Source organism: Mesoplodon bidens (genome assembly GCF_964165515.1).
Source record: "Mesoplodon bidens genome assembly, chromosome: 15".
NCBI lineage: Eukaryota > Metazoa > Chordata > Mammalia > Artiodactyla > Ziphiidae > Mesoplodon > Mesoplodon bidens.
In genome coordinates, this window is record NC_138171.1 from 82,050,922 (window position 1) to 82,076,518 (window position 25,597).

The following is a 25,597-nucleotide window of genomic DNA, read 5'->3' on the forward strand; positions in this document are numbered from 1 at the left end:
GGGAGTTCAAACGATTTTCTGATTTCTTTTAAAACAAATTTTACTCTAGGAAGAGATGTAAAACTCCCAGAATTCTGAAATGAAGGAAAGGAAATATTAGTATATTCTTATAGCGGAAAAACAAACTTGAAATGGAAATTCAAGGTAGCATCACAAGGTGATGACTGCTTTTCTTCTGTGCTTGTGACTCAATCTCATTTCCTCTTCACCATTTCTCATGTCTGCAGCATTACCTCTGTGAAGATAAACAACTGCCCAAGTAACAGCGATATAAAAGATGAGTTGTTTTGTGTTAAAATAGGGGAAGGGAAAGTTGTTTTTTCTTATTTTTTTAGTGAAAGACAACATTCTCAAAGAGATGAGAGGAGTGCTTAAAAAAAAACAACCTTAGGATAAAATATGATTCTTTTAAGGTTATTTCTTCCACTTGATATTTATGTTTGAAAATAGTCCACAAACTGAGTATGTGAATCTAGATGTACCACAGCTCACGCAAGCCTCCATCTGTCTCAGCTCTGCTAATGCACATGCGGGAGAACATCCATCCGTTACTAATAAGCAGAGATTCAGACGCCAACACACAAATCCTTCTGAACATTTATATTCTATCAAGTTGGGAATGTTTCTAAAAGATGTATGTGTGCAGAGTTTATCTAAAAGACTGAAATGGCTCTTATTTCTGTTCTGCCAAATAAAAAGACATTTCCCTGACTATAAATGTGATTCCTTCAGCTCCCAAACTGCACATTTTCTGGGCATTTCCTCCTTATGCTTCCTGGCAGGTCTATCCACCATCAAATTCTCCAGGTTTGTCAAAACGTTAATAGCGCCTATTTATGAAGTGCCTGTGACTTGGCCAGAATTCAAGATAAAAGTTAAAGCACACACGCAAATAACAGCAACATTTGACAACAAGTGAGGATCTGGAAATGGCCACTTTGTCTAGGGCAACACTAGGGCCTCAACTTCCAAAAAGTGCAGAAAGTAGTGACATTTAGAAGGTACAGTAAGATGAGTAAGCAAGGGAACCGGGATGGCTCAGAGGACTCAGATTCCATGGACATCTGGTACCTGGATCTACTTAGTAGCTGTGTGGCCCCGGGTGAGTCACTCATAATTTCCTCGTTCATTAACTGTAAATAATATCCCCATTTCGGTACATCTTCCACGCTTGCGGGAGGGTCTGGCAAAGCGCCTGGGACGAAGAAGGTGCTTGATAGATGTCAACGTAAAACATTTTACGCGACTTGGGAAATCTGGATTTCCACGTCAGATTTCCCAAGTCTGAAGTGTTGACAACTCGAAAAATTTTAAAGTCTGTTCAGGCCAAATAAAGCACATGATCCACCGCCAGTGCGCTCCTGTCGCTGGAAGTTAAGGCTGTTCCACGGTTTGTCGTCCCTGGTCCCCGGGTTCCTGCACGTGGTCCCTTCCGATGTAAAAGCAAGATTCCAACTTGAACCTCGGCCACCCTGAGGTTCTACCACTATCCCGTCTCACCTTCAGGGTCTCTTCTTTCGAGGGAGGACCCGGCAGATGGGAGAGCGCTCAGGTCTAAACCTCTCCCGGGCTCTGGGACGCGACGGACTGAAATGAGGAGGCAGGACTCACAAACCTAAAAACTCAAAAAGAAAACGCCTACCACTGCCCGGGGTGCTCAGGGATTAGCCGCAGGGTCTACAGGCCTGCGCTGGGCGTGTTCCCTGAGGTTTGACTTTCTCGCTATCATTCGTTCTCCTGCTTCCTCTGCCTCTCCTCCTCCTGCTCAGGCCACTGACCAGGACTTAGAGAACATGAGCAGGCACGTGGGGACAGGAGGAGACTGTCACCGCGGTGCCTTCAGCAAGTGCCCGATGAGCACGCTGGCACGGGCTGCTTGCTTTTTGGGCGTCATGTGCTCCAGGTAGAGTGTGGAGTCTCGCATCCCTTTGGTCTGCGAGTGGACACAAGGCTGAGCTCCTGCAGCCACGTGACAGAAGGTGGGGACCTGTCCTCTCCTGAACAATACGAGGTGCCAGAAGCCTCCTTACAAGAGACCACACCACCACATGGGCTTCCAGGAGCAGCGGCTGGAGAGTGCCCGGGGGCCCAGATGAGGAAGGGAGGGCGAATCAGTGATGAACCTGCCGACAGAGATGGAGCACGAGGGGCCCACGAGGGGCCCCCGAGGGGCTGATGTACAAAGGACACCCAGCCACATAACCCCCGAAGCCCCAAACAGGCTCTGCCCCATGACAACACCTGTGGCCAGCCTTGTGTGGGTCACGTCACAGTCATCTATACGGGGGCCCATTCCCAGCCCGGCCCGTGTAAGGGCTGAGGCCTCACGGCTGCACAGGCTGACGAGGGCCTGTGGAGCTGACACCTACGGGAAAGACCGGCGATAAACATGACAACAACCAAGAAAAGAAAAATGGGACTGTGGCTGTGACAGGAGTAAACCGTTAACGGGGCGGGGGCGGGGGGCACTGGCGTACATGTCAACACTCGCCAAAGGAGACAGGAAGACAATATGGCGTATGTGAAGATTACTTCTGGTTTTAAAGGGATGAAAACTCTCAGGAAACAAAACATTAAAAAAAAATTACCAGCATTAGATTATTTCTTTATATTATCATTTTAACATGTAAGTTAAAAGGTAGGGGATTTAAAACTATGCTGGAGACATCAGCTTATTTCTGACATCAGAGTATGACAGCCTCTGTTAGCCATAAGCACAGATTTTGTGTCATGTTGAAATGCAATTTAAAACTTAAATTCTAGGGCTTCCCTGGTGGCACAGTGGTTGAGAGTCCACCTGCCAATGCAGGGGACACGGGTTCGTGTCCCGGTCCGGGAAGATCCCACATGCCACGGAGCGCCTGGGCCCGTGAGCCATGGCCGCTGAGCCTGCGCATCCAGAGCCTTTGCTCCGCAACGGGAGAGGCCACAACAGTGAGAGGCCCGCGTACCGCAAAAAAAAAAAAATAAATAAAATAAATAAAAAAATAAATTCTACCCAGTCTGGTCCTAGCCAACTGAGGATGGCAACTATAACGCAGGGTCATTGATTTCACGTATCATTCGCTGAAAAGCAGTGGAAGCAGGAGTTTGAAGATGACTGTTGTGGTCCAGGTGGAGTTATTACTTGTGACGCCTATAGCTCCCCACGAGCACGGGCTGTGCAGGTACGTTCTGCTGCCCAGCAGGCCACGTTCAACCACAGTCAGCACAGCATGTGCTCTTCTCCAAGAGGAGCCTGCACACCCTCAGCTCTTCTGTTTGTCTCTGACGTCAGCTGGCGGGACGCACCTCTCTCAACATAAACGCGCACACAGTTCCAGAAGGTTGTGCTACTGGGAGACACCGGCAGGTATAACTGCCAGGGTAACAATGGGAACAGAGACCCTGGCCCAGGGGTTCTCACATGAGTCCTTCAGGGTCAATGAAGGGGGAGGTGACACCGAGATGATAGCTTTCTGTATTGTCAGAAGCGAATATCGAAAGAGACACCAACCCACAAACTGTGAAGTATCCACACAGTGGATGCTGCTTAGCAATAAAAAGAAACAAATTACTGTTACACTTAACTACATGGATGAATCTCCAAAAGGCATGTGGAGTGGAAGCAGCCAGACCCAGGAGAGTAAATGCCGCCTGGTCCCATCCCCACCACACGCCAGAACAGATCCACGTAATCTGTAGTTACAGAGAGCAGGTCAGTGCTGGAGAAACTCTCTGGAATGACTGAAAAGCTCTAAATCTTGATTGGGGTGCTGGTTACAGGGATGTACACATATGTCAAAACTCATCAGACTGGACTTAAAATATGTGTATGTCACTGGATGTAAACCATGTCTCAATGAAGTCGATTTAAAAAATTAAATATGGGGCTTCCCTGGTGGCGCAGTGGTTGAAAGTCCGCCTGCCGATGCAGGGGACCCAGGTTCGTGCCCCGGTCCGGAAAGATCCCACATACCGCGGAGCGGCTGGGCCCGTGAGCCATGGCCGCTGAGCCTGCGCGTCTGGAGCCTGTGCTCCGCAGTGGGAGAGGCCACAACAGTGAGAGGCCCGCGTACCGCAAAAAAAAAAAAAAAAAAAATTAAATATGACCCAAACCCAAAAACCTTACACTTACCCATTCTCACAGTTAGTTCACAAAAGAAAGTTGTTTTTAATCCCCCAAATAGAGATGATATAAAAGACAGTCCTTTTGAATTAAAAACTCTATTTTTCTCACTTGAAAGCCCAGTGATGGAAACCTCCTCAGGACTCATCGGCGAGCAGAAGACAAGCATCTGGGAACCACTCTTCCCTCCCTCTCTCCCCCGGACCCCCTCCCTGCAGCCTACCTCGAGCATCCCTTTAACAAGGATCACGACTGCTTCATCTGGCAATGAACAGACCGGACTGGAGGACTGGAGCTACCAGGTTGGGGATTAAAATGAAACTGGACAGGAAGAAGGAATGATCTAAATAACCAATCAATTCTATCTAAAGCAGGGTGGGTAGGGAAGAGCAGGAGGCAGAGGGAACATGAAGGGTGAAGGAAAAGCTGAGAGACAGCGCTCTGGGGCTGCCACCCCTCCACAAGCCAGCGTCCTCCTGGGGACCTGTCACCTCAGTCACTGGGGACTTGCACCCAACAGGACCTGCGTGTGCCCGAGTCAGCTCAGCCCCTTAAACGAACCAGATATAAAATATCTATATACCTTATCATCATATTTTCCTTCAAAGAAGATCTAAGACTAACACAACAGACTTTTCTAAAAATAATACTTTTTACCTTCCTCTTCTTAAAGCCATTGGCTCACCAAGAGAATTCAGTAGCGGCCAAAATATGACCCTAAGTGTGACTACTTGTTCTAGAAAACATTGCCTATGCATGAAATAAAGTGATGGAAGGAAAAGGGTGGCATAGTTCATTTTTAAACTCAGAACGCTAAGAGGAAATAAACAACCAAAAAGCGAAGAAAAAGACAAAACAAAACCCCAAATCCTCATAAAGACACAATAGCACATTGACCATCATTAAGGGGATTCCAAGGGTAAAATCTCACTCATTCCCGACACCTTACGCAGCACTTAGGATGTGGCCGGCACTGTTCCAAGCACTTCACATACAAAAGCTCCTACAGTCCTCAAACCAACCCAGCCTGCGGCTTTCCTCAGCCCCATTTCACAGATGAGGCACAGTGAGGTTACCTGGAGGAGTAACACTCCCCTGGCACTTTTCAGACAGCTACGCTTCTGCTGGAGCTTGGCTACTTTTGTCTATTTTGTTAAGGGCGGGACAGTATATTCCCAGGATTTTTGTTTCTAGTACTGGGCCCTGATGCTTCTGTTGATGGGGTGCTCCACCTGCCACAGGAACGTGAGACCATCAGCCCACCTCCCTGTAAATGCACAGGGCAGCCCTTCCTACTCAGAGAAGTGGGAATTCTCCAGGCAAATGCTGACAGTCCATTCCTGGTGCTAATGATGGCAATACCTGGGATGAGAACAGAAGGAAGCAGAACAATGACATGCTTTCAGACAGGGCTTCGATCGGTTCAGAGAGGGCCAGCCTAGATTCTGAAAGGTGCCAGACAGTTCCCATATTTGGTTTCTCTAACTTGCCTTTACAGTTGCATCTTCACAATTTTAGCCAGATCTGCATACGGCCAGGTCTATAATTTGCTTGCAACTTTTATTTAAATCAACTCAGTTAAAAAACATTAAGTATCTTCTTTATTCATGACTTAAGTTCTATGCATGAAGTCGATTTAATAGTCATACTTTATTAATACAGTTATCTATGGAAATAAAATAAATCTATGTACCAACTAAAATCATTGCATGTCCTCCAGTGCTGTGAGTTCTATGTTTTAAAGAATGCAAATTCTGAACTGGTGAAAGCCAGTCTTTATCCTCTAATTTAAAAATATGGAAATAATACAAACACGCCTTAGGAACCTGTCTCTAAATATGTATAAATGGAACTCTCCACACACACAGTTTCAAATGGCTGACAAAAGAAACTGGGCGGGAATCAGGCATTAGGTCAGGAGGAGAAGCACTGGATCACAGACACGGTGCAACATTTTAATAAGAAATTGCAGAATCTGGCCAGTCAAGTTCAACCACCAACACTAGCACACAGGCATCATGTCTTCTCAACAGAAACCTCAAATATATAAATGTGCAAGTTTTGTTAAAAAGTGGGGGGGGGGGCTCAGTAGGCAGAAATAAGAATCTAAAACCTTGATTAATCAGGAAAGTTATTTGCATTGTTTCTCCAGGGAGACTGAAAAGGAGCACCTGTTCCTAAGGGGAGGGATCCCCCCGAGCCCAGGGGCTCCTCTGAGGTGCAGCCAGGAAGTGGGGAAGCAGCAGGGGCGTTGGGGGGGGCTTCAGGATCCCTCCGCCCTCCCTCCCCCCACAGCAAGCAGCTCCACGCTTATCTGCTTCTACAGTGTTCTTCCTCCTACGAGACTCCCTGACCAAAGGGTTCAGCTAAAAAGAAATCTGGAAACCACTGGTGAGGCCCAATTTCCTCATCTTACCAAGGGGTAACTGAAGCTCAGAGAAGGTAAAGACTTTGGGTCACTCAGCAAAGCAGAATCCGGGTCTAAAGAACTCCACATCCAGATTCTGGCACTTATCTGACCAAAACCACCTCTAGGAAAGCCCCCCGGCAGACAGATACTGGGGACCGTAGTGAACACCATGTAACACCCTCGCGTACCCTCAAAAATGAAGAAGTGTAATTAACCATCAATTCCTCGAGGAGGGGATGGCGGCCAGCAGTATTTAATGAAGTGTTATGAGTCAATGGAAGTCAATTAGAAATAAGATGAAGCGGAAGTATTTGGGGAAGTATGAGGTAAGGAAACAGGCACATCTCTTCCTGAAAAGCTGTATAAATCAAATAATGTGTAAACAGATTAGGAAAGCTTCCTCATCACGAACAACAGAAACAAAAACAATGAAAAGAGCAGTAGAAATAACAGCAACAGCTATAAAGTGTTCTTTATTATCTCCCAAACACCAGAGTCAGCACTTTATATGCACTTAATATCCCTGTGACATAAATATTATTATTCCCACTTTTATAGATTAAAAAACTGAGCCTAAGCCCATGGTAGGGTGACCACCTGTCCTGGTTTGCCTGGCACCAAGTGGTTTCCTGAGGTGTGGAACCGTCAGTGCCGAAAGCAGGAAAATCCTGGGCAATCTGGGGTGGCTGGTGACCTTAACCTGTGGGGCTGGTAGGTGACAGTGACTTCCATGTCAGCCGGACTCCCCAGCCACCACTACCTTCTATGGGATAACTTCCCTCCATGTGCTCCAGCCTAGACTTTCACACACTGCTTTAAAGAAGGGCATGACCCGTATCGTACAAAACAACACGTTCCTATGTAGCTTTAGCTCCATTTAGAAAGAAGACAGCACTGCAGAGCCCCGAGCCTCCATCCTCCAGAAGAGTGAAGAAGAGACACTTACCTTGACCTCAAACTCGAAGTGCTCATCCTTCCCTTGGCCGCAGAGAACATAGCGTGGAATACTAACTTTGATGGGGTCCTTCAGGTTGTCTGGATTTGCTCCCAAGGAGCGAGACACCATCCGCTTTCAAAGGCACATCAGATGGGAGAACAAAGAGAGAGACCAAGATCACTGCACTGCAAATACCCCGCCCGGCCAGGCGGAGGAAACGCGTTTCAAGCAAAGAAAAGAGCATCAGACCAGCAGAGTTTACTTAGAAAAATGATGGTTTCCTTTGAAAGAGACATGCTAAGTCTCTCTCATGACAAAAGACCATTTCTTTAGGGATACCATTCTAAAAAGGTAGGGCGAAAGCACTTCCAAATGTTGTTTGGCTTTGATGTTCCTTCCAGTTTATAAGAACAAGTGAAAAAAAGGACAGGTTACATATCCTGACTCTAAAAAAACATCTGGTATAAACCAGATCCTTTTCTGACAAGTCTTCATCACTGAACAACTTCTTTTTTCTTCACAGACTACCAGCCTGCTGTACATAAAGCTCCAAAGCTGGAGATTTTATTCAAATGCACTTCACTTTTAACTCCTAGGCATTTTTATAAGGCAGTGTAGTGTGGAGAGCTCTCTAAACCACAATTAAAATGAATCCCCAGTGTTTTCTTTAGGCTCCTTCTGATTAGTAATCAACTGGGCTCTAACAAATGTCTACGGTCGGATGGTGGGAAGACAGAGGGGCCTGAGGAAGAGGCATTAAAAAAAATTAGAAAGGAATTGTCCTGAGTGTGAATGGAAGGAAATCTCTGAACAATCCTTATCATTAACACTAACGGAGGGCTTTACAAAACCTAAGAAGACGTGTTTTTGAAGCAGTAACAGTAATAAAATAATTAAAATCATAATTATAGTTAGTGTCATAATTATAGTTAGCGTTTATTGAATACATACTATTACCTAGAACTGTGCTGAACAGCTTATGTGCATCGTTTTGTGTAATCCTCATGATCCTCCCCAGGAGGCAGGAACCATTATGAACCCAATTTATCAGATGAGAGTCCCAGGACTCAGAGCTTAGGTAAATTTTAAGAGTTTAGGTAACTTAGAGGTAAGTGGTAGAGTCAGGATTCGAACTCAGGCTAACCGAGAGAGCCCACATGCATCACCAGTAGACTGCTAGTGTGACATTTATTTATCAATTCATTTTTTTAAATTTTTTATTGGGGTATAATTGATTTACAATGTTGTGTCAGTTCCAGGTGTACAGCAAAGTGAATCAGTTATACACATACATATATATCCACTCTTTTATTTTTAATTAGAGTTGATTTACAGTATTGTGTTAGTTTCAGGTGTAGAGCAAAGTGATTCAGTTATAAATATTTTTTCAGACTCTTTTCCATTGTAGGTTATTACAAGATATTGAATATAGTTCCCTGTGTATGCAGTAAATCCTTATTGTTTACCTCTTTTATATATAGTGGTGTATATCTGATAATCCCAAACCCCCAATTTATCCCCCCGCCCATTTTCCCCTTTGGTAACCTTAAGTTTGCTTTCTCTGTCTATGAGTCTGTTTCTGTCTCATATATAGATTCATTTGTATTATTTTTTAGATTCCACATATAAGTGATATTATATTTGTCTTTCTCTGCCTGACTTACCTCACCCAGTAGCTTTCATGAAATTTTAAAGTAAGTCCATCCACCTGAGATAAACTGAGGTAATAAACACCTCAACATATACAGAATTTAAGAAGATGGAAAACCCATGGTTATACAACTAAGCTCACTGATTTGACCAAAAAGACAACTGGGGCAACAAGCTCCCTTTCCCTCAGGCAGAAAGGGGTCCTAAACCCTTGGATCCTCAGCCAGGTGTAGCATGGATGGTCCAGGTTTGCTGTGCATGGGAAAGCTCAGGTCTCTGGATGACATGGAGGCACATGATTTGCCTCAGGTGGCTGCTTTCATCAAGCTGACAGTGTAAACACATTGGCACAATATGAAGTTACCAAAGCCTTTTAGAGCATCTTAATTTTTCACTGCGTGGCTGGTTACCTCAAACAAGAACCATTCCTTTTATTGCAGTGGTGCACCTGTTTAGCTGTCCTTGGTGTCAAAAACCATAGCAGAAATCCCTAAAAAGAGAGTTTCTCAATACGTGTATTGCCAAAGACCTTTCAATCCACTAACAGTATTATTTCCAAATTACTAAGAATGTAGACATCTCCCAAAACATGGGATATGTTTATCTATTTGAAGGTGAAAAGGCAGAGAAATAATCTAGTGCTTTTATCTATTTTCAACAAACACAAGAAATGTCTTTGACCTCAAAGCCTTCATGGTTTGGCCATGCAGTCCTTCCTCTGCTGCCTTAGCTCTGAAACCTTCTACGTCATGCTTATAACTGTATTTTTCAAGTAGGAACATAACGTCTCTTCCACATGTGACACAATCACCTAGGAACTCCACTGCTACAGTGCGAGCACGTGCACGCGCGTGTGTGTGTAGCTGGGAGTGGAGAGCTGTGGTGTCCGGAAGCGCAAAGGAGCTTAGAACAACCTCAGCAGAAGGGCTGCTGCTGTCAGGCTTTTAAGTGAGAACCGGTCACACTAGTTTAGAAGCCCCACTCGCTCTACCTCGGGAGGAAGCCGGATCCTCCCTACCGGTTAGAACAACAGGCCCTTGCGGCAGCAGACTGGGTGAGGAGCTCTCCCTGCACAGCTGCGGGCTCCCCCTAAGGGGCAAGAACGGGGAACAGGAGGAAGGAAGAAGAGCAATTAAGTTGTTCCCCTTCAGGCTCGGTCGACACACAGAGTGATAAACCAGAGCAGTGCTGTTAATGCCGCCTGGGCTAGAGCAAAGCCCTAGGGGTCTGGTGCTCCTAAATGGAGAGGCAGCAACCCCAGCTAGGGGACGGGAAAGCCTCGTGGAGAAGGGGCTCTGCAGCCGGGTACACAAGGATGAATAGGAGTTTTCTAGGAGGACTAGAAGGCTCGTTCTGGCAGAAGAAGGAGAAATATGCCCTCGTTATAAACCTTTAGTTCACTGAGAAAAGTAACGAAATACCTGGGCTGATGTTTGGCACAGAGTAGGTGCAGAGAGGAGGGGGGATGGGGAGAGAGGGGGGGAAATCTGTTCCCCTCCAATCGATTAGGAACGGTGTGTTACCACATGTGTGATGGGTTCTCAAAAAGGCGCAGAGGATAACACCAACACGTTTTCCACCACTGTCTGCTTCCCTGAAGCTATCGCAGAAGAGGGGCTTGGATTCCACGTGGCCGTCACCTGGAGGAGACTCAGAATTCAATCCGAGCCTTTGGAGCTGGTCCCTGAGGAACAGTCACCCACCCTCTCTGAACCTCCTTTTTTTTTTTTTTTTTTTTTTTTTTTTTGCGGTACGCAGGCCTCTCACCGTTGTGGCCTCTCCCGCTGCGGAGCACAGGCTCCGGACGCGCAGGCTCAGCGGCCATGGCTCACGGGCCCAGCCGCTCCGCGGCACATGGGATCCTCCCGGACCGGGGCACGAACCCGTGTCCCCTGCACCGGCAGGCGGACTCCCAACCACTGAGCCACCAGGGAAGCCCTGAACCTCCATTTTGTCGTCAGTGGAAATGGGCACGACGTTTCCCAAATCTCCTCTATGTGGCAGGAACCCAACTGTGACCAAAGCCGTGTCCCACCCTGTGGGACAAGTAAACTCATAATTACAGCAGGATGAGAAAGTTATGATGGGGGTCACTGAGTGAAAAACATATATACAGATATTGCTATCCAAATACCGGGAACTTTCCTGAGGAAGAACTGCAGTCAAAACCGCCCAGGTACATTGTTAACCAAGCCGTGGAGACTGAACTTTCTAAACACCTTTCCCTATAGGCGCCCCTAGGATATACAATCAAACATCGATGTCTTTTACTGAGTGCCAGCTATGGACCATACACAGGGCCAGGTCCTGGGAATACAAAGTAACTTTGACAAAGTATCTGTAACTTCTAAGACCTTTAGTTTTTCTCAACTGCATTAGGTTTTAAACAAAGACAAGGTTTTTCTACTCTAGATGGATTATAGGCTAAAGTTAGCAAACGCTACCTTAACCTTCTTTTATCATATGTCAACTTTCAAAGGGGGTTAAGCCTGTTACTGATGGTCTGGTTATTACACAGGCAGTTTAAGACTAGAAAGTTCTCTAAGAATGCATAATTGTGAAAGCAATTGCTAATGAAAAGAAAGTTGCTTGATGCATAGGCTCATAAATCCCTTACAGAAAAAAATCACTGCCTTTGATGATTTAACTGGGTATATGAATTACATAGAGACCAGTTACCTAGGAGAAACTGGATCTTATTATGCAGCTCGCCTAAATCCAGGACGGCCCTTTACATCCCAGCACATGCACGTGTACCTCAAGAAACGGTTCTAGGTGGTACACAAGAGCCACTGCTCCATTCAGGACCAGACAGTGAAGAATACCTGAACCCATTGCTGAGAAGAGGATATTTCTCTTCATTATCTTGCACGTTGGGGATTAGAAATATTGTCAGAGTTCCCACTAACATCTGGGACCACAGTTTACTTCAATCTCACTGATTTCACAGTTAACTAAATATTAACAGGTGTAGAGAAATGAACACCTGCAGAAATGAATAACGGAAGAATAAGGCAGGGATCTGAAGACATTTGAGCAAAAGTATAGAGAAAAATCAAGAGTATGTGCTTCCATCAAATCACTGCTGCAACGTAATTTTTAGACACTATGTTCTGAAGTCAATTTGATGAGAAATGTCGAATTCTCAGGGTATACTGTGAAAGGTTCCTGACATTCTCCTAAACTATGTTTATGTTGGGCAGGAAGGAAAACTAACATAAATGTCTCCTAAATTTATTTTTTATTTGAAAGGAGCTATATTTTGAATACCTTGAGATTTACAGTAGACAAGCAAATGTGTGCTGTATCATATATCCCATTATTTATGAGAGCTTTTACATTTCTATGGAATTATTTATTTTGGAATCAGTCACAGTTTCTCTACATGTAGCGAAAAAGATTCTTAAACTTGGAAGGGGAAGCTGGTGACACATCATGCTAGGAGGTAAAGAAACATGAAAGGCTGTATGTCTGGAAGCACGTCTCGCAGGACATCTGGATAAATATGTAGGACAGGTCAAGGAATTTTTTTTTTTTTTTTTTTTTGGCAGTACGCGGGCCTCTCACTGTTGTGGCCTCTCCTGTTGCGGAGCACAGGCTCCGGACGCGCAGGTTCAGTGGCCATGGCTCACGGGCCCAGCCGCTCCGCGGCATGTGGGATCTTCCTGGACCGGGGCACGAACACGTGCCCCTGCATCAGCAGGTGGACTCTCAACCACTGCGCCACCAGGGAAGCCCAGATCAAGGAATTTTAAATGCACCACAGAGTGGCTCTATTTAGAAATAAAAGGTCAAGGTAAAGTACATAATTAGTAACTTGGATTACATTCCTGTACATAAGAAATATCTTTTAGGGACTCCCCTGGAGGTCCAGTGGTTAAGACTTCGCCTTCCAGTGCAGGGTGTGTGGGTTCGATCCCTGGTTGCAGAGCTAAGATCCCACATGCCTCGCAGCCAGAAAAACGGAAACATAAAACAGAAGCAATACTGTAACAGATTCAATAAAGACTTTAAAAATGGTCCTCTTTAAAAAAAAATCTTTTAAAATAAGATACAGAGAAATATTTTTCTGATAGCTTTTAACAAAACAACATCCTGTGTCAACAAATTCACTATTTTTCCAGTGGTGGGGAAATATTATAGTCCAGTCCTCAGACAAAAGAAGCAGACGGAACACAGGCTACGTTTTGAATATTCCGATTAGAATCTTCTCTTCCTACTCAGGCTGTCTCCTTCAAAAGGAGCAAATTAAGAAAATTAATAAGAAGCGGCATTAATATCCACTAGGATCGCTGTCAGCACTGCAGAGGGCACAGAGTGAACCAATTCCAAAGGGAGTCATCAACATTCTCCCCTAAATGCTCTAATTACATACCAGATGGCTGAATTCAGTATATGCTTTAACCATGACAAGGTCAGGGCTCAGGACGGCCATCTGATCTCTTAGCCAAATATCCAAGCTTTGCTTCTAAAATACAGGCAAACCTGGGTTTTTATCAGATTTAACAAAAACTAGTAATTCCCCTTTCTCTGTTCCCAGTATAGCACATATTTCTTCTAATCCCTCTTTTTTCAACCACACATGCCACAGTAATAGTTCTAATTAGAGCTATTTGCATCAAGCACCTACTATGACCCAGCAGTTTGAAAATGGGGGTCTGGGGCAGAGATGGTGAGGACCCATCACCTTCTCAAATATGAGCCACGTCACAGGAAATGGGGCATAAAGGTAACCTGTGTGAGCAGACGTACGTTACAAATGTGGCAAAAAGCCAAGACATGCTTACATTCCTCTCCAGAAGGCGAAGCCTGCCTGTGCTGTGAAGGGACCCGGGACTAGTCCCACACCACCTTTGAAGGCTTAGTACCTACAACTGACCTGGATTTGCTAAGACACATGGCACACCTGCTCCAGGTCAGGGTCAGGACTTAACAACAGCCCGACATGTAGAACCACCATGAACTGCCTCTCATTTTAAAGTGAGTTTAAAAGACGCACGTCAGGAAACAGAAATATGGGTTTTCAAATAAAGGAGTATTTCTTTCCTTTTGATATGTATCTATATCTATATGTTATCAAGGATAAATTACCCAGAAAATGACAAACTGTGTTGGATATAAATGCTTGTGGAATATCCTGAGTTTACTGGCCTTCCAGTAAATTCGAATCTGTGATTCTCACTAAAAGTAGATTATTTCATCCATGTAGATGAGGTGATTGATCAACACTGTTTCAAGGTTTGGAAATACTGAATGATCTGATGAATGTTTCAGCTTGAAGTTATTAAAAATGTCCCCATCTTTCTCTAGACCAAAAAGAACTTTAATGGTCATTGTCTCTGGATAACCCATCGTTAGATGGATGATTTTTAAAAAGACTAAATCACAGGTCTAGTACGAACGTGGCAGGAGCTGTCATGTGGCCCTCGTTACCAAACATGAGTCTAGGCAGTTGAGGACCTGAGGAGGGAAAACCAGCTGATCTCCCTCCTGGTTCTACGATGTCTTTAATGACCCAAGAAAAATACCACTCATTGTCACTCACTGATTTCTGCTGAGCCCTAGTTTTGGTTCAAACTGTACTGAATTCTCAGGTCCAGGCAAAACTGAAGTGGGGGTAGGGGATTGGTGGAGATTCTCTTTATCAGGTTTCTGTAGAGCATATCGTTTAATCTTCCAACTAAAGGAGCAACTTCGAGCACACAAGGTTATCTGTACTGACTGCCACAATGATTATACCCAGGCTTTTCTTCTGTAAGAGCTAAAATGTAGAGAGCAAAAAGGAGACATAAGGCGTACAAAGAAACGATGGAATTGCAAAGAAACCTGTAAGGCAATTCTTGAAAAACAAAACTCATAAAAAGAGAAATAATATTTAATGTCTAGAAATTCCAAGAAAAGAGTTACAAGTCAGAAAAAAATCAACAGTTCTTCCAATCAGTTATTCATTCCTATGAAGAAAACAAATCAACAACAAAAAATGTATTCAGGCAATGTCAAGAATAACCATGACCAGAAGGTGACTCTGGCCTTGTGGAAAGAACATACATGCTGGAGTGAGGTCTGGGTTTGAGTTCCAATTCCCAATCAGTGATCCTTTCAGATACAAAATGGAAATCGATAACAATTCGCCCATCCTGGGAGGATCACTGTGGGGCTCCAAAGAAACAATACATAGGAAAGAACTCTGCACACTGTAAACCACAATATAAAGGGTGGTCAAGGCTGTTACCGCTGTAGTCTACTGCATCTTCAGCAACAGAAGGTTTTAACAAGATGGCAGAAGAAGAAAACGTGAGTAGTGATTGATAATAGAATCTCTTTCCTTCTCACCAACTGCATTCCGTTCCGTTCCTTATAAAGGAGGATTTTTAAAAATTAGAAGGGTGCATCCTTAAAAAGAGATTGGACGGTGGTGGTTTGGAATCTGTGTTGTGTAAGAACCAGCAGGGGGACCGAAGAGTGTTGGAGGTAAAGAAGAAAATCCCGTTGGGGCTTCCCTGGTGGTGCAGTGGTTGAGAGTCTGCCTGCCGATGCAGGGGACACGGGTTCGTGCCCCCGTCCGGAAAGATCCCACATGCCGCGGAGTGGCTGGGCCCGTGAGCCATGGCCGCTGAGCCTGCGCGTCCGGAGCCTGCGCTCCGCAACGGGAGAGGCCACAACAGTGAGAGGCCCACGTACCGCAAAAAAAATAAATAAATAAAAATAAAAATAAAAAAAAGAAGAAAACCCCGAGGAGGTGAGAGAGAGCACACTGTGTTCTTGGAAGGGCTGTGATATAACACGGTTGTGAAACAGACTTGTTCTACTCTGTGACTGAGGGTGCCACAGACAGACGGACTGCAGATGGAGGTCACGTTAAGGAAGATTATGGAAACAACGGTCTAACAACGAGAGCAGATCCCAGTGGATAAACTGCTTCAGAGGCAGGTGATGATCAGCCTGTGGAGATGTCATGCAAAGACTGAACTGGAAAATAAGTTCAACTAGTAACTAGGACTCAATACTTCCATAAGGGAGAGGTCCTACAGGTTTTATCTGAATTTATCTTCAGTAGAACCTTGGGAACCCTGATCCAATGCATCTGGGTGTGGTCCCAATTCTCTCTCCCTTGTAGCCATAGGAGGAGGAGGAGCAGATATTCTTGCCATGGCTTCGTGGTGAATGGAATGTGCACTGCCTTTTGCCCCTTGACTTTGGACTTGCATGTGTCACTTGCGTTGGCCAAGGGGATGTGAGCAGACATGATGCATGGTTGCCTTTTCGTGCTTCTGTCGTCGACATGATACAGCCACTGCCCCTTCCACACAGATCCAAAATGAGGCAGGTGGTGCAGACCAAACTAGCTGACCTGCAGATGACCTTAGCCTAAAGCAGAGCTGCCTCGATTTACTTGCAAACCATTAGTGAGAAGTAAAAGCTTTTTTTAGGTATGTCACTAAAATTTTGAGGGTTGCTTGCTATTTGGCAATAGCTGACTGATATAACATCTATCACAAAAGATACGTTAAGGAAGGAAGCAGTATCAACTAAAGTGAATAGTGGAAGCTGTGTAACTAAATTAAAAAAACGACCTCATTAGAAACTGGTCTGTCCGACAAGACCATCTGAGAAGCATTAATAAAAGTGCTCTAATCTATTTATCATTCAAAACTGTAATTCATCATTCATCTAAAGAATGTAAATAAAAATCACTGTAATTACTACCACTGGAAGGCATAAGCATTCTCTCCAAAGGATGCACGCACATTTTTTTAAGTAACGAGAACAGGGAGACAAACTGTTTTGAAATGTTTTTCAACAAAGACGAAATAAATTCACCCTGCCAACCACAAGTCTGCACAACAGGCAGCTGTGAGCAAAATGGATTTTAATCAAATTCAGATGAAATCACTGTTTCAAAAGGCCTCAAAGAGGTATCATCTAGATCGCATTAACAAGCTCCGCCATGTGAACGCTTACGCCTATATTACGACAGTGCAAGATGCCACATAATAAAGTATGTATGAACCTATTTCTTTCTGATACAGGAACTCGTTACAACTGAGAAGACGGTACTTCAGGCTGGACGCTGAGGCTGCCACGCCTGCTCCGCCGCAGCAGTGTCCCGGCTCAGAACCCCAGAGAACGAGCCCGTGAGCCTGAGAGGCCCTAGGACTGAAGCCACGGAGGACAAGGGCACGCACGCCACTCCACTGGCTTCTCCAGGCATCATGACCACCTTAATACTCACTTCATGATGGCAAATCAAATTCTCGTATCAGGACCATATTTGATCTCAAGGTAAAAAGTATGCTTAGGTGAAAAGACATCTGAATTGCCCAGAGGCGGCCGCTTCTGCTTTGTAGTGAGAGCAGAATGCAGCCCTCATCTCGGGCTACTTGGACCATAAACCAGACTGAACAAGTCATAACCGATGATATGATCTGTATGCAATGCCCACTTTCGCTGCCTGCTCCATCTACGGACAATATTAAAGAACATCATTTATAACACAGGAGGATTCTGCTTCTTCACCTACGAGGACGAGCAGGTCTGTCTGTTTAATATGTTTCACTCTGTTACAATTTTGGACTGCTTATGTACTGTTTCCTTTCCAGCCAAGGTATCCCTCTGCTGGCATCTTAAACTCCAGTCTCTCCACTCTTCATGATCATTCATTCCGTTCTTCTTATCAAGAACATACGAGAAAATACTCAATTTAAATTAGGGGAAATATTATTGATAAGATATTAGAAGACTATTGTGGTTCATTGTGGAAATTTTTTCTGTGGTAGAAGATCCACCAGCCAAGCATGTGACAAGCTAACTAACCATAATAATGTCCTCACCACAGACTCAAAAGCCTCCATGTGTAAGGCAATGGGGTGCGTGTGTGTGTGTGTCTGTGTGTATTGGGGGTGGAGGGTGTTGCTGAAGAGGTAAAAACAGGCTCCACATGAGAAGGTAAAAACATTTGAATTCTACCGCCTCAAGAAGACAAAAAGCTCCGCTTGGCCACCGCAAACCAGGCTGCGGCCCATAGTGTGGACCCTGACACACTCTCCCGGGTCCTGCCTCTCCCCGCTCACTTCCCCAGAACCTGGGGAGAAGAAAACCAATGCTGAAAAGTTGGAGCAAGTTCAGTAGCTTGTTGTCAGCGCTGATGGGGAAGAGAGGGAAGACCTGCATTTCCTGACCAAAGGGAGACGGCCAGTCCCTGGAAGGGTCAGCCCTGGCCCTGGCCCTATCACGGACAAGGAACAGAAGTGAAGGGGGGCTACAACAGTACATTGCACGTTATGTAAATATCTGACCAGAACACAAAGTGGCCCCTGCAGGCCAGGCTAAAACGAAGGCCTCAGCGGAACGGCCGAGTCGCCAAGCGCAGACGCACTGCAGCGCAGCTGCCGTGACCCTGGCTGAAGTGAAGGACGGGGCCAGGGGGAGGTGGCCCCCTTCCTCCTGAGACTCTGGAAGCTAGCAGGACATTCATACCTGAGAAACAGGAGAAGGTGCGCAGAGCAACCCAGGCTCAGATGCAGTAAAACGTCAGTACAAAACGTGTAACCCGACTCCGCACAGGAATGTGAACAGCAGCGGGGGCAAAGGAAGGGGTCAGCCAGAGAAGGGAGAGATTTCTGAAGGGCCCAGCTTCAAGCCTCTTACAAGGAGGAGGGCAACCGGCTCCTGGGTGGTACCGGTGGGGAGAGGAACCTGACATGAGGCAGACACGGGAACGAGGTGCTCTCAGGAGCGAGGCCAGCAGGCCCCCCGTGGTCGGAGGTGGAGGATGAGCCAGCTGAGCGGCAGGCGGCAGGGCCGCCAGGGAAGCACCAGATGCCATCGACGTGGTCTCTATCTGACAGGACAGTGCATGGCAGCCCGGGAAGTTACACCGGGGCTAAGAGTCTCTCTAGGAGAGGACCACCAAAGCTCAGAGAAAGGCCTGGCACACGGGGGGCATGTGGCCCAGGGGAAGGGTAGTCAAAGCTAAGCCAACGAGTGAGGAGCTGAAGTCACAGGCTGGAAAGGAACAGTCCAGAAGTCTGAAGGGAGGAGGGAAAAGGGAATGCCCTGAAGAAGACCTCGCAGGGCAGGGGCGCTGCCTACATCCTACATGTTATAGGGAGGGGAGGGCGTTGTAAACCCCCAGGTCCTCCAGGGAAGCCTGATGTGTCACTAACGTGCTATGCGGCAGAGCTGTCCTAATCTTGGCCAACAGAGGACGTCGAGAAGGTCACTGCCAGACCAGGCACCTTTTCAGGCAGCACAAATCCGTCTGCCGGTGTCCAGCAGAAATAGACTCCAAGGCACATAACCACAGGTCGACATGAGCACAATGTGAAATGCTTCCAGCACCTCACAAATAATGAGGACCCGAATTACAAGGCTGAAGTTCAAGAAAGTGAAGCAAGGTGCTGATAAAGATATTTCATCAGGGGCTTCCCTGGTGGCGCAGTGGTTGAGAGTCCGCCTGCCGATGCAGGGGACACGGGTTCGTGCCCCGGTCTGGGAAGATCCCACATGCCACGGAGCGGCTGGGCCTGTGAGCCATGGCCGCTGAGCCTGCGCGTCCGGAGCCTGTGCTCCGCAACGGGAGAGGCCACAGCAGTGACAGGCACGCGTACCACCAAGAAAAAAAAAAAAAAAAAAAAAAGATATTTCATCAGTGCTCTACGATCACCTAGTTTTAGTCCAGTGGCGATATTTAAAATATTTACATTTTCATTTATAGAGGCCTCTGCATTTTTCCAGTTTCAAATCAGTTATCTACACTGAGATAATCATAGCCCTGGATGACTTTCATCACGTTTATTGTATGAAAGAGCTCAAAAAATATGCGGAGTATTTTCACAGGTCTCCTCCCTAGAGCCTTGTCAAGTGTGCGATTAGCCACAGAGCCTCGTCCTGAGAGGTGAGGGTCAGTTTCCAGACCTCAGGGGCCACATAGCGGCCGCCCTCCAGACACAAGGTGCTGGTGCACAGCTGAACATTCTGGGCTTCCTGAGGGTGCTGGGCAGCACTGCTTCCTGAATCCGATGGGTGTCTGAGTTTCGGGAAGAAGACGAGTTCGATGGTGGATGCTGTTTTCATCTCTGGGACAATAAGACACCTGAATTCACTTAAAGCTCGGCACCTCACCACATCAAACCGTGTCCCTGGAGGCGGTGAGCTCGGAGAGCCGCTCTCAGGGTAGAACACGCGGTCTTCCCTTGCCAGGACGATGTGGGTGTTGAGAAGGACCAGCGGCTGGCAGTGGCCTGGGCCGGCACAGCAAGAGCTGAACCTCCACCAGAGACGGGGCGTCCATGTCCAGGTTTCCGTGAAGGAAATAAATCAGGTCGACCAGGGTATTCTGGAACCTGGATGACAACTGAACTCCGTTCGCCAAGACTAAATCAGGGATTTCCGCCTTCCAATCAAGGGAAAGCTGGACCAGGCCTTGCTGGAACAGAGGATGGCTGGTGCAGGCGGCGGCACTGGCCTCGGACGTCAGGACACACAGGAGGTCCCGGCATATCTACTGACAGAGGTGTCTGCTGTAGGTAAGCGCAGTGAGCAGGAGACTCTCTGCAGAGCCCAGGAGTGAATCGCTCTGCTCACCGAAGCCGATCTGAACCTCCTGTAGCCCAGAGAGGGGCAAAGTGCGGAGCAGGCCCACGGAGGCTGGGGGATTCAGAACCAGCGTGCACAGGGCTGGGTGGAGCAGCAGCTCACACGCGGGCCAGGGGACGGGCTCCGCGCAGCTGGCGACAGCGAGCCAGTACACACGCTGGGCCTCACTCGTGTCGCCCTAAGTCCTGGTAGGGAACCGGCCACCAGCTCAAGAAAGCCTTTCAAAGGGCACTCTGGAAGCTTCAGCATTTGGTCTGGGAATCGGACAAGCGTCTGCTTAAACACAGAGCCCGTTCTGGCACCTTCCACCTCTAGGCAGAAGACGGAGCCTGGCAAGGAGCATGGAAAGTCGGCAGCTGCGGGGCCAGCAGGCAGGCCCGGGGCTCTGTAGGGCACCAGGCTCCCTGCCCACCCGACGGCCCCTGACCCTTCCCTGCTGCTGCCAACCTGAGCTTCTTCGGGAAAAGAATGAGCTTCTGGTGACACCCCGGGTGCCTCCAAGAGTGTGTCCAGGGGTAAGAGTTTCAGAAACGGCGGCCTCGCGATGAATGCTGCCGCATGGGAGGCGAGCCCCCAGGATCCCACAGGCTCCCCGCGTGCCCGCCTGCAGCAGGTGGCTACTGGTGTCTCTGTAAAGGTCTGAGACCCGCTGGTAAAAAGATCCTAGCCCGCTGCTTCCCTCTGGCCTGACACTCACGGGTGACCCCAGAGAGCTCACTGCCTTGGCCACCACCTCCTCCCCGGCTTCCTGCTCCCGGCAGAGCTCGGAGACCGGAGCCCTCGGGGGGGACGCTGTGGCTTGAGACACTTTCAGAGAGCACGAGGCAGAGGAGCTGGCTCTGCCTGGTCTGCTCGCTCCCGCTGTGCACGGACACTTCCTGGGAGGCGCACTGCAGCCAAGTCCAGCTGGACGTGACCCCCGGGCTGTGTTCACCTTCAGGGGTTGTCGGTTCACTGAAATTTTCTGACTCACCCTGAAAACGTCCCTCACCGCTGGTGCTTTCGCTAAGAAAAGAGATTTTAGTTAGATCGACGTGTTCTGGTTGAGAGCCGCCCCTGTTACAATCGCTGCTGTGCGACGGCTCGGGCTCCGAGGGCTGAGACCCCCGCTGGTGGGCCCCTCGGCCTGGCGCCGAGGAGGCAGAAGAGGGACCTGAGATGCTCCGGGTCGCGGGCCGGATCCAGTGGTGGTTCTGGTCCACCTTCCTCCTCTCCTCTCGGCCGCGGGCGTCAGTGACTTCTTTGGACAGCAACGGGGCAAGAGAGCTCTTCTGTCAAAAACAGGTGAAATGGGGCTGTGGCACCTTTTGCGATTCTTTTCCACATGAAGATTCTTGCGGGCATTGGTTTCATCGTGTGGATTAATGCAGAGGCTCCATCGAAAGCCTAAGCCTTTCGTGTTGACTGATTCATGATTTCAGAATAGAGGACCTGATTCACACACAAAGCATCAATTTCCATATTTCGTATCTTATAAATCGCCAGCTATTTTGATCGAAATACGTTGTATGGGATTGATCCACAGTATCCACTTCTTGGTCTAGTATTTTATTTACTCTAAAATAAACCCTAAGATCTTTGATGCATTTTCCAATGGGCAAGTAAGAGTAATCAGGGCAGACTGAATGCAAATCAGAAACGGACAAGTATTCCAACCTCATGCATGTTTCTCTGGCCTCTTGGTTTGTTTCACTGGAATCCTTCATTACAACTGCCCCGCTTAGATCCTCATAATGATATCTACAAACCAGCACCATGAAAGGTTCACTGCCAGCCTGCTACAGACCAGGCACGTGGACACAAAGAAATGAAAGGCAACGTCCTGCTCTTCACAAGGTTACCTGCTGAGGAAACGGACGTCCACAGGAAGACAGTGTCATTCCTGGATGGTTGGGATGGAGGGCAAGGTGGTGGCCAGTCTCCCATGGGACACCCACACCTCCGCCGCTCGCTCTGTTCAGTGATGTAAGATTTCTACCACCTCGTAGTTTTGCTTCTTTGCTTTTTAATTTAGGAGTGTATGGGAAGGACAAGTTCCTCCGCGGAGGAAAATACAGGTAAAGCCTTACAAATCGTATGCCCAAACAAACCTTGCTTTGACAACCCACCAGAGAAATAAGCTACCTAACCAAGAGTATTTCCTCTGCACCGTTGCCAATGCGGTCGATAAAAAACGCAGGGTTTCTAAAACATCGAGAAGTACCCAGTTTCACTTCCAACCCCCCTATCTGATTCTGATTATATAATTCAGCCTTTTAAATGCAGACCAAGGGAAAGGATACTGCTACGAATGAAAAACTGGACAAAGGGCCTCCACCACAGCTACACGCCATTCAAACAAAGTCAAAGCAGTTTGCAAAAAAAAACACACATACAAAAAACAATAAATAAATAATAAATAAATAAATAAATAAAGCAGTTTGCAACCAGCAGGATTCCATTTAATTTTAAGTCATATAATAGCTTGCCTTGCTTATTAGCCATTAATCTCACTGGGACCTTGAAATTCTAATTATGCAACTAAACATTAAGAACATTTAATCACACAAGCATGCTGTAATTTAAGGCAACCCTATCAACCTGAAAAGTCATTACCTACCTCATATTTTAGCTTACGTTGAATGGTGCCATTGTGAAGTTTCTCATTATCCTGAAAAGAAAATAAAAGCCCTCTATATTAAATTATAGCATGTTCATAAAGGGAAAAAAACGATTTGATTAAAATATTTATGAGGACAAAATTCTAAGGAAACATACTTGTCATTCCACAATGACAACCTTTCTTGAGAATTTATATTCCCAAGGTAAACGGGACTCTATCCATACATCTGCCTGTAAGGGAACTGAACCATTTATTCCTAATCTTAAAATTCGAAGAACATTAAAGGCAAATTTCCTTAGGACACTTCTTAATTTGCAGGGTAGAAATGAAATGACTTTATTTTGATAAAAATCAACTTGTCACAAGTATGTATCTTCTCAAAAGCAAAATTGTATTTCTACTTGGGATAATTTATCGAGTGCATTTAAATACTTATGGAAATTGATTATATTTTTGGAGGAAACAGAAAGGTGTTACGTGTAGAATTTTTATAAATCAAACAAAGTAAATAAAGCACTTTAGGAAACTTCATATTCACTTAAGAATTTCCTCCAGAAGTTCAAAATTTTAAAATAAAGTTACTCTTGAATTAATACTATTTATAAACTGTTAAGCTCCACCCGAGCAATATTTAATATTTCTGCAACATTTTGCATCTCAATTTTCTGAGAAACAGTACATAAAAGACCCCCCCCCCCAGCTCCTTACTGAAAGGTCATCGTGAAAACGAATAACAGATCACCTGCTCCTTCACTGACCTTCACGGTCTCGGCAGGTGCACCGCTGCCATCGCCAACCACACGGTGCAGATCCTGAAGGCGCCTCTGGACTTCTTCTTCAATGTAAGCACTGATCCTGGAAGCAAAAGAGATGGGGGTCCGTGACCGCTTCTAACCACACAGGGCATTCTGAGATCTTTTCGTTACCATGCCCTTTGCGACTGGGAACCTTCTCGTTCTAAATGCCAAATGTAATCACAACTCAGTATCTGGAACATCTGTCAACTTTCTAAGAAATCTAATGCCATGTGTTTACGATCTGGGTTTTCCCCAAACAAGAGAGGCCTGGACGAATAACCGAATCTTGGGAACAGAAGGGAGACTCAGGGATCCCATCCAAACCCCTCCCTACGTCCTGAGCAGAACCCCTGCTGCAGGACAGGGGAGAGTCGCAGACTCGGGTTCCAGATGACTCTGCGGTCTCAGAAGGCATCACTACCCAACGCTTCATTCACCGAGCCTCCGTTGCCTCCCACAGAAAACGATGATTCTTATTTCTCACAAAACACAAATTCATTTCAGAGGATTAAAAGGAAAAACAAAAAGTAGATGCACTCTCCACAGACCTTCACTATTGGATGGAACAATGTCTCATATCATTCCTGCTCTGTCTTGTCACTGCACCCTGCCATGAGACACCACATTCTAAAGGTGTCTAGACCTTCCAAAATGCCTGGCGAAGGGTCAAGATGGCTGAAGCCAGAAACAGTTGTCAACCGAATATCTGGTACCCCATACGATACAGGGGAAACAGCTGGTACCCAATACGATACAGGGGAAACTGTATGAAGTACAACCATCCACCCAGAGGAACCAGGGAAAGAGAGAATTTGGGTTCCATCAAAATCTTTCTAGTGGCTCAGGCCGTCCAAAGGCAAGGCTTTCTCAGTTCTAGGCTCCCTGCCCCAGGTCTACAGACAATGAATTAGAAGGATTATTTTGTTGTTGTTGTTGTTGTTGTTTGTGGTACACGGGTCTCTCATCACTGCGGCCTCCCCCGTTGCGGAGCACAGGCTCCGGACACGCAGCCCCAGCGGCCATGGCCCACGGGCCCAGCCGCTCCGCAGCATGTGGGATCTTCCCGGACTGGGGGACGAACCCGTGTCCCCTGCATCGGCAGGCGGACTCCCAACCACTGAGCCACCAGGGAAGCCCTAGACGGATTATTTTAAATGAAGTGTTTTGCATGTTTACATCTTAGCACACTAAAAAATCAAAAATCTGGTTGCATCTTTCTAAGCCCATGCAAAATCCTACACACATTTCTGTACTACTGACCATGGCGAAATGACTTTCTGATATGCTGGGTAAAGAGATTAATATTACAGGTAAAACAGCCCCAAAGAATGGAGCTGGGGTAATAAAATACAGTATTTGCCTTCCAGTATTTCAGTAAAGAAAATCACATGCAACTGAATCTGAGCCAAGGCCACTTAGAAACAAATCTCCCTGGACCTGAAATTTTAAACGAGCACCACAGAAGATGCAGACCTAGATTTAAAGGACCATAGAG

General features: G+C 46.5%; 1 protein-coding gene and 1 pseudogene across 2 annotated transcripts in view; both read right to left on the minus strand.

Annotated features, from left to right (window-relative positions):
- LOC308628709 (kinesin-like protein KIF16B) overlaps positions 1–25,597 on the minus strand; it is a 295,568-nt gene that overhangs the window by 79,352 nt on the left and 190,619 nt on the right. The window contains exons 21-23 of the mRNA XM_081255964.1: positions 24,064–24,160; positions 23,303–23,353; positions 7,465–7,587 (exon numbers count right to left, since the gene is read on the minus strand). Coding sequence (XP_081112090.1) covers positions 7,465–7,587; positions 23,303–23,353; positions 24,064–24,160 — 271 coding nt within the window. The remainder of the gene's footprint in view (positions 1–7,464; positions 7,588–23,302; positions 23,354–24,063; positions 24,161–25,597) is intronic.
- LOC308629049 lies at positions 19,477–22,368 on the minus strand (annotated as a pseudogene). The gene is made up of 3 exons: positions 22,360–22,368; positions 21,401–21,974; positions 19,477–21,254 (listed from the first exon to the last, which is right to left on the minus strand). The product of its transcript is annotated as an uncharacterized misc_RNA (transcript).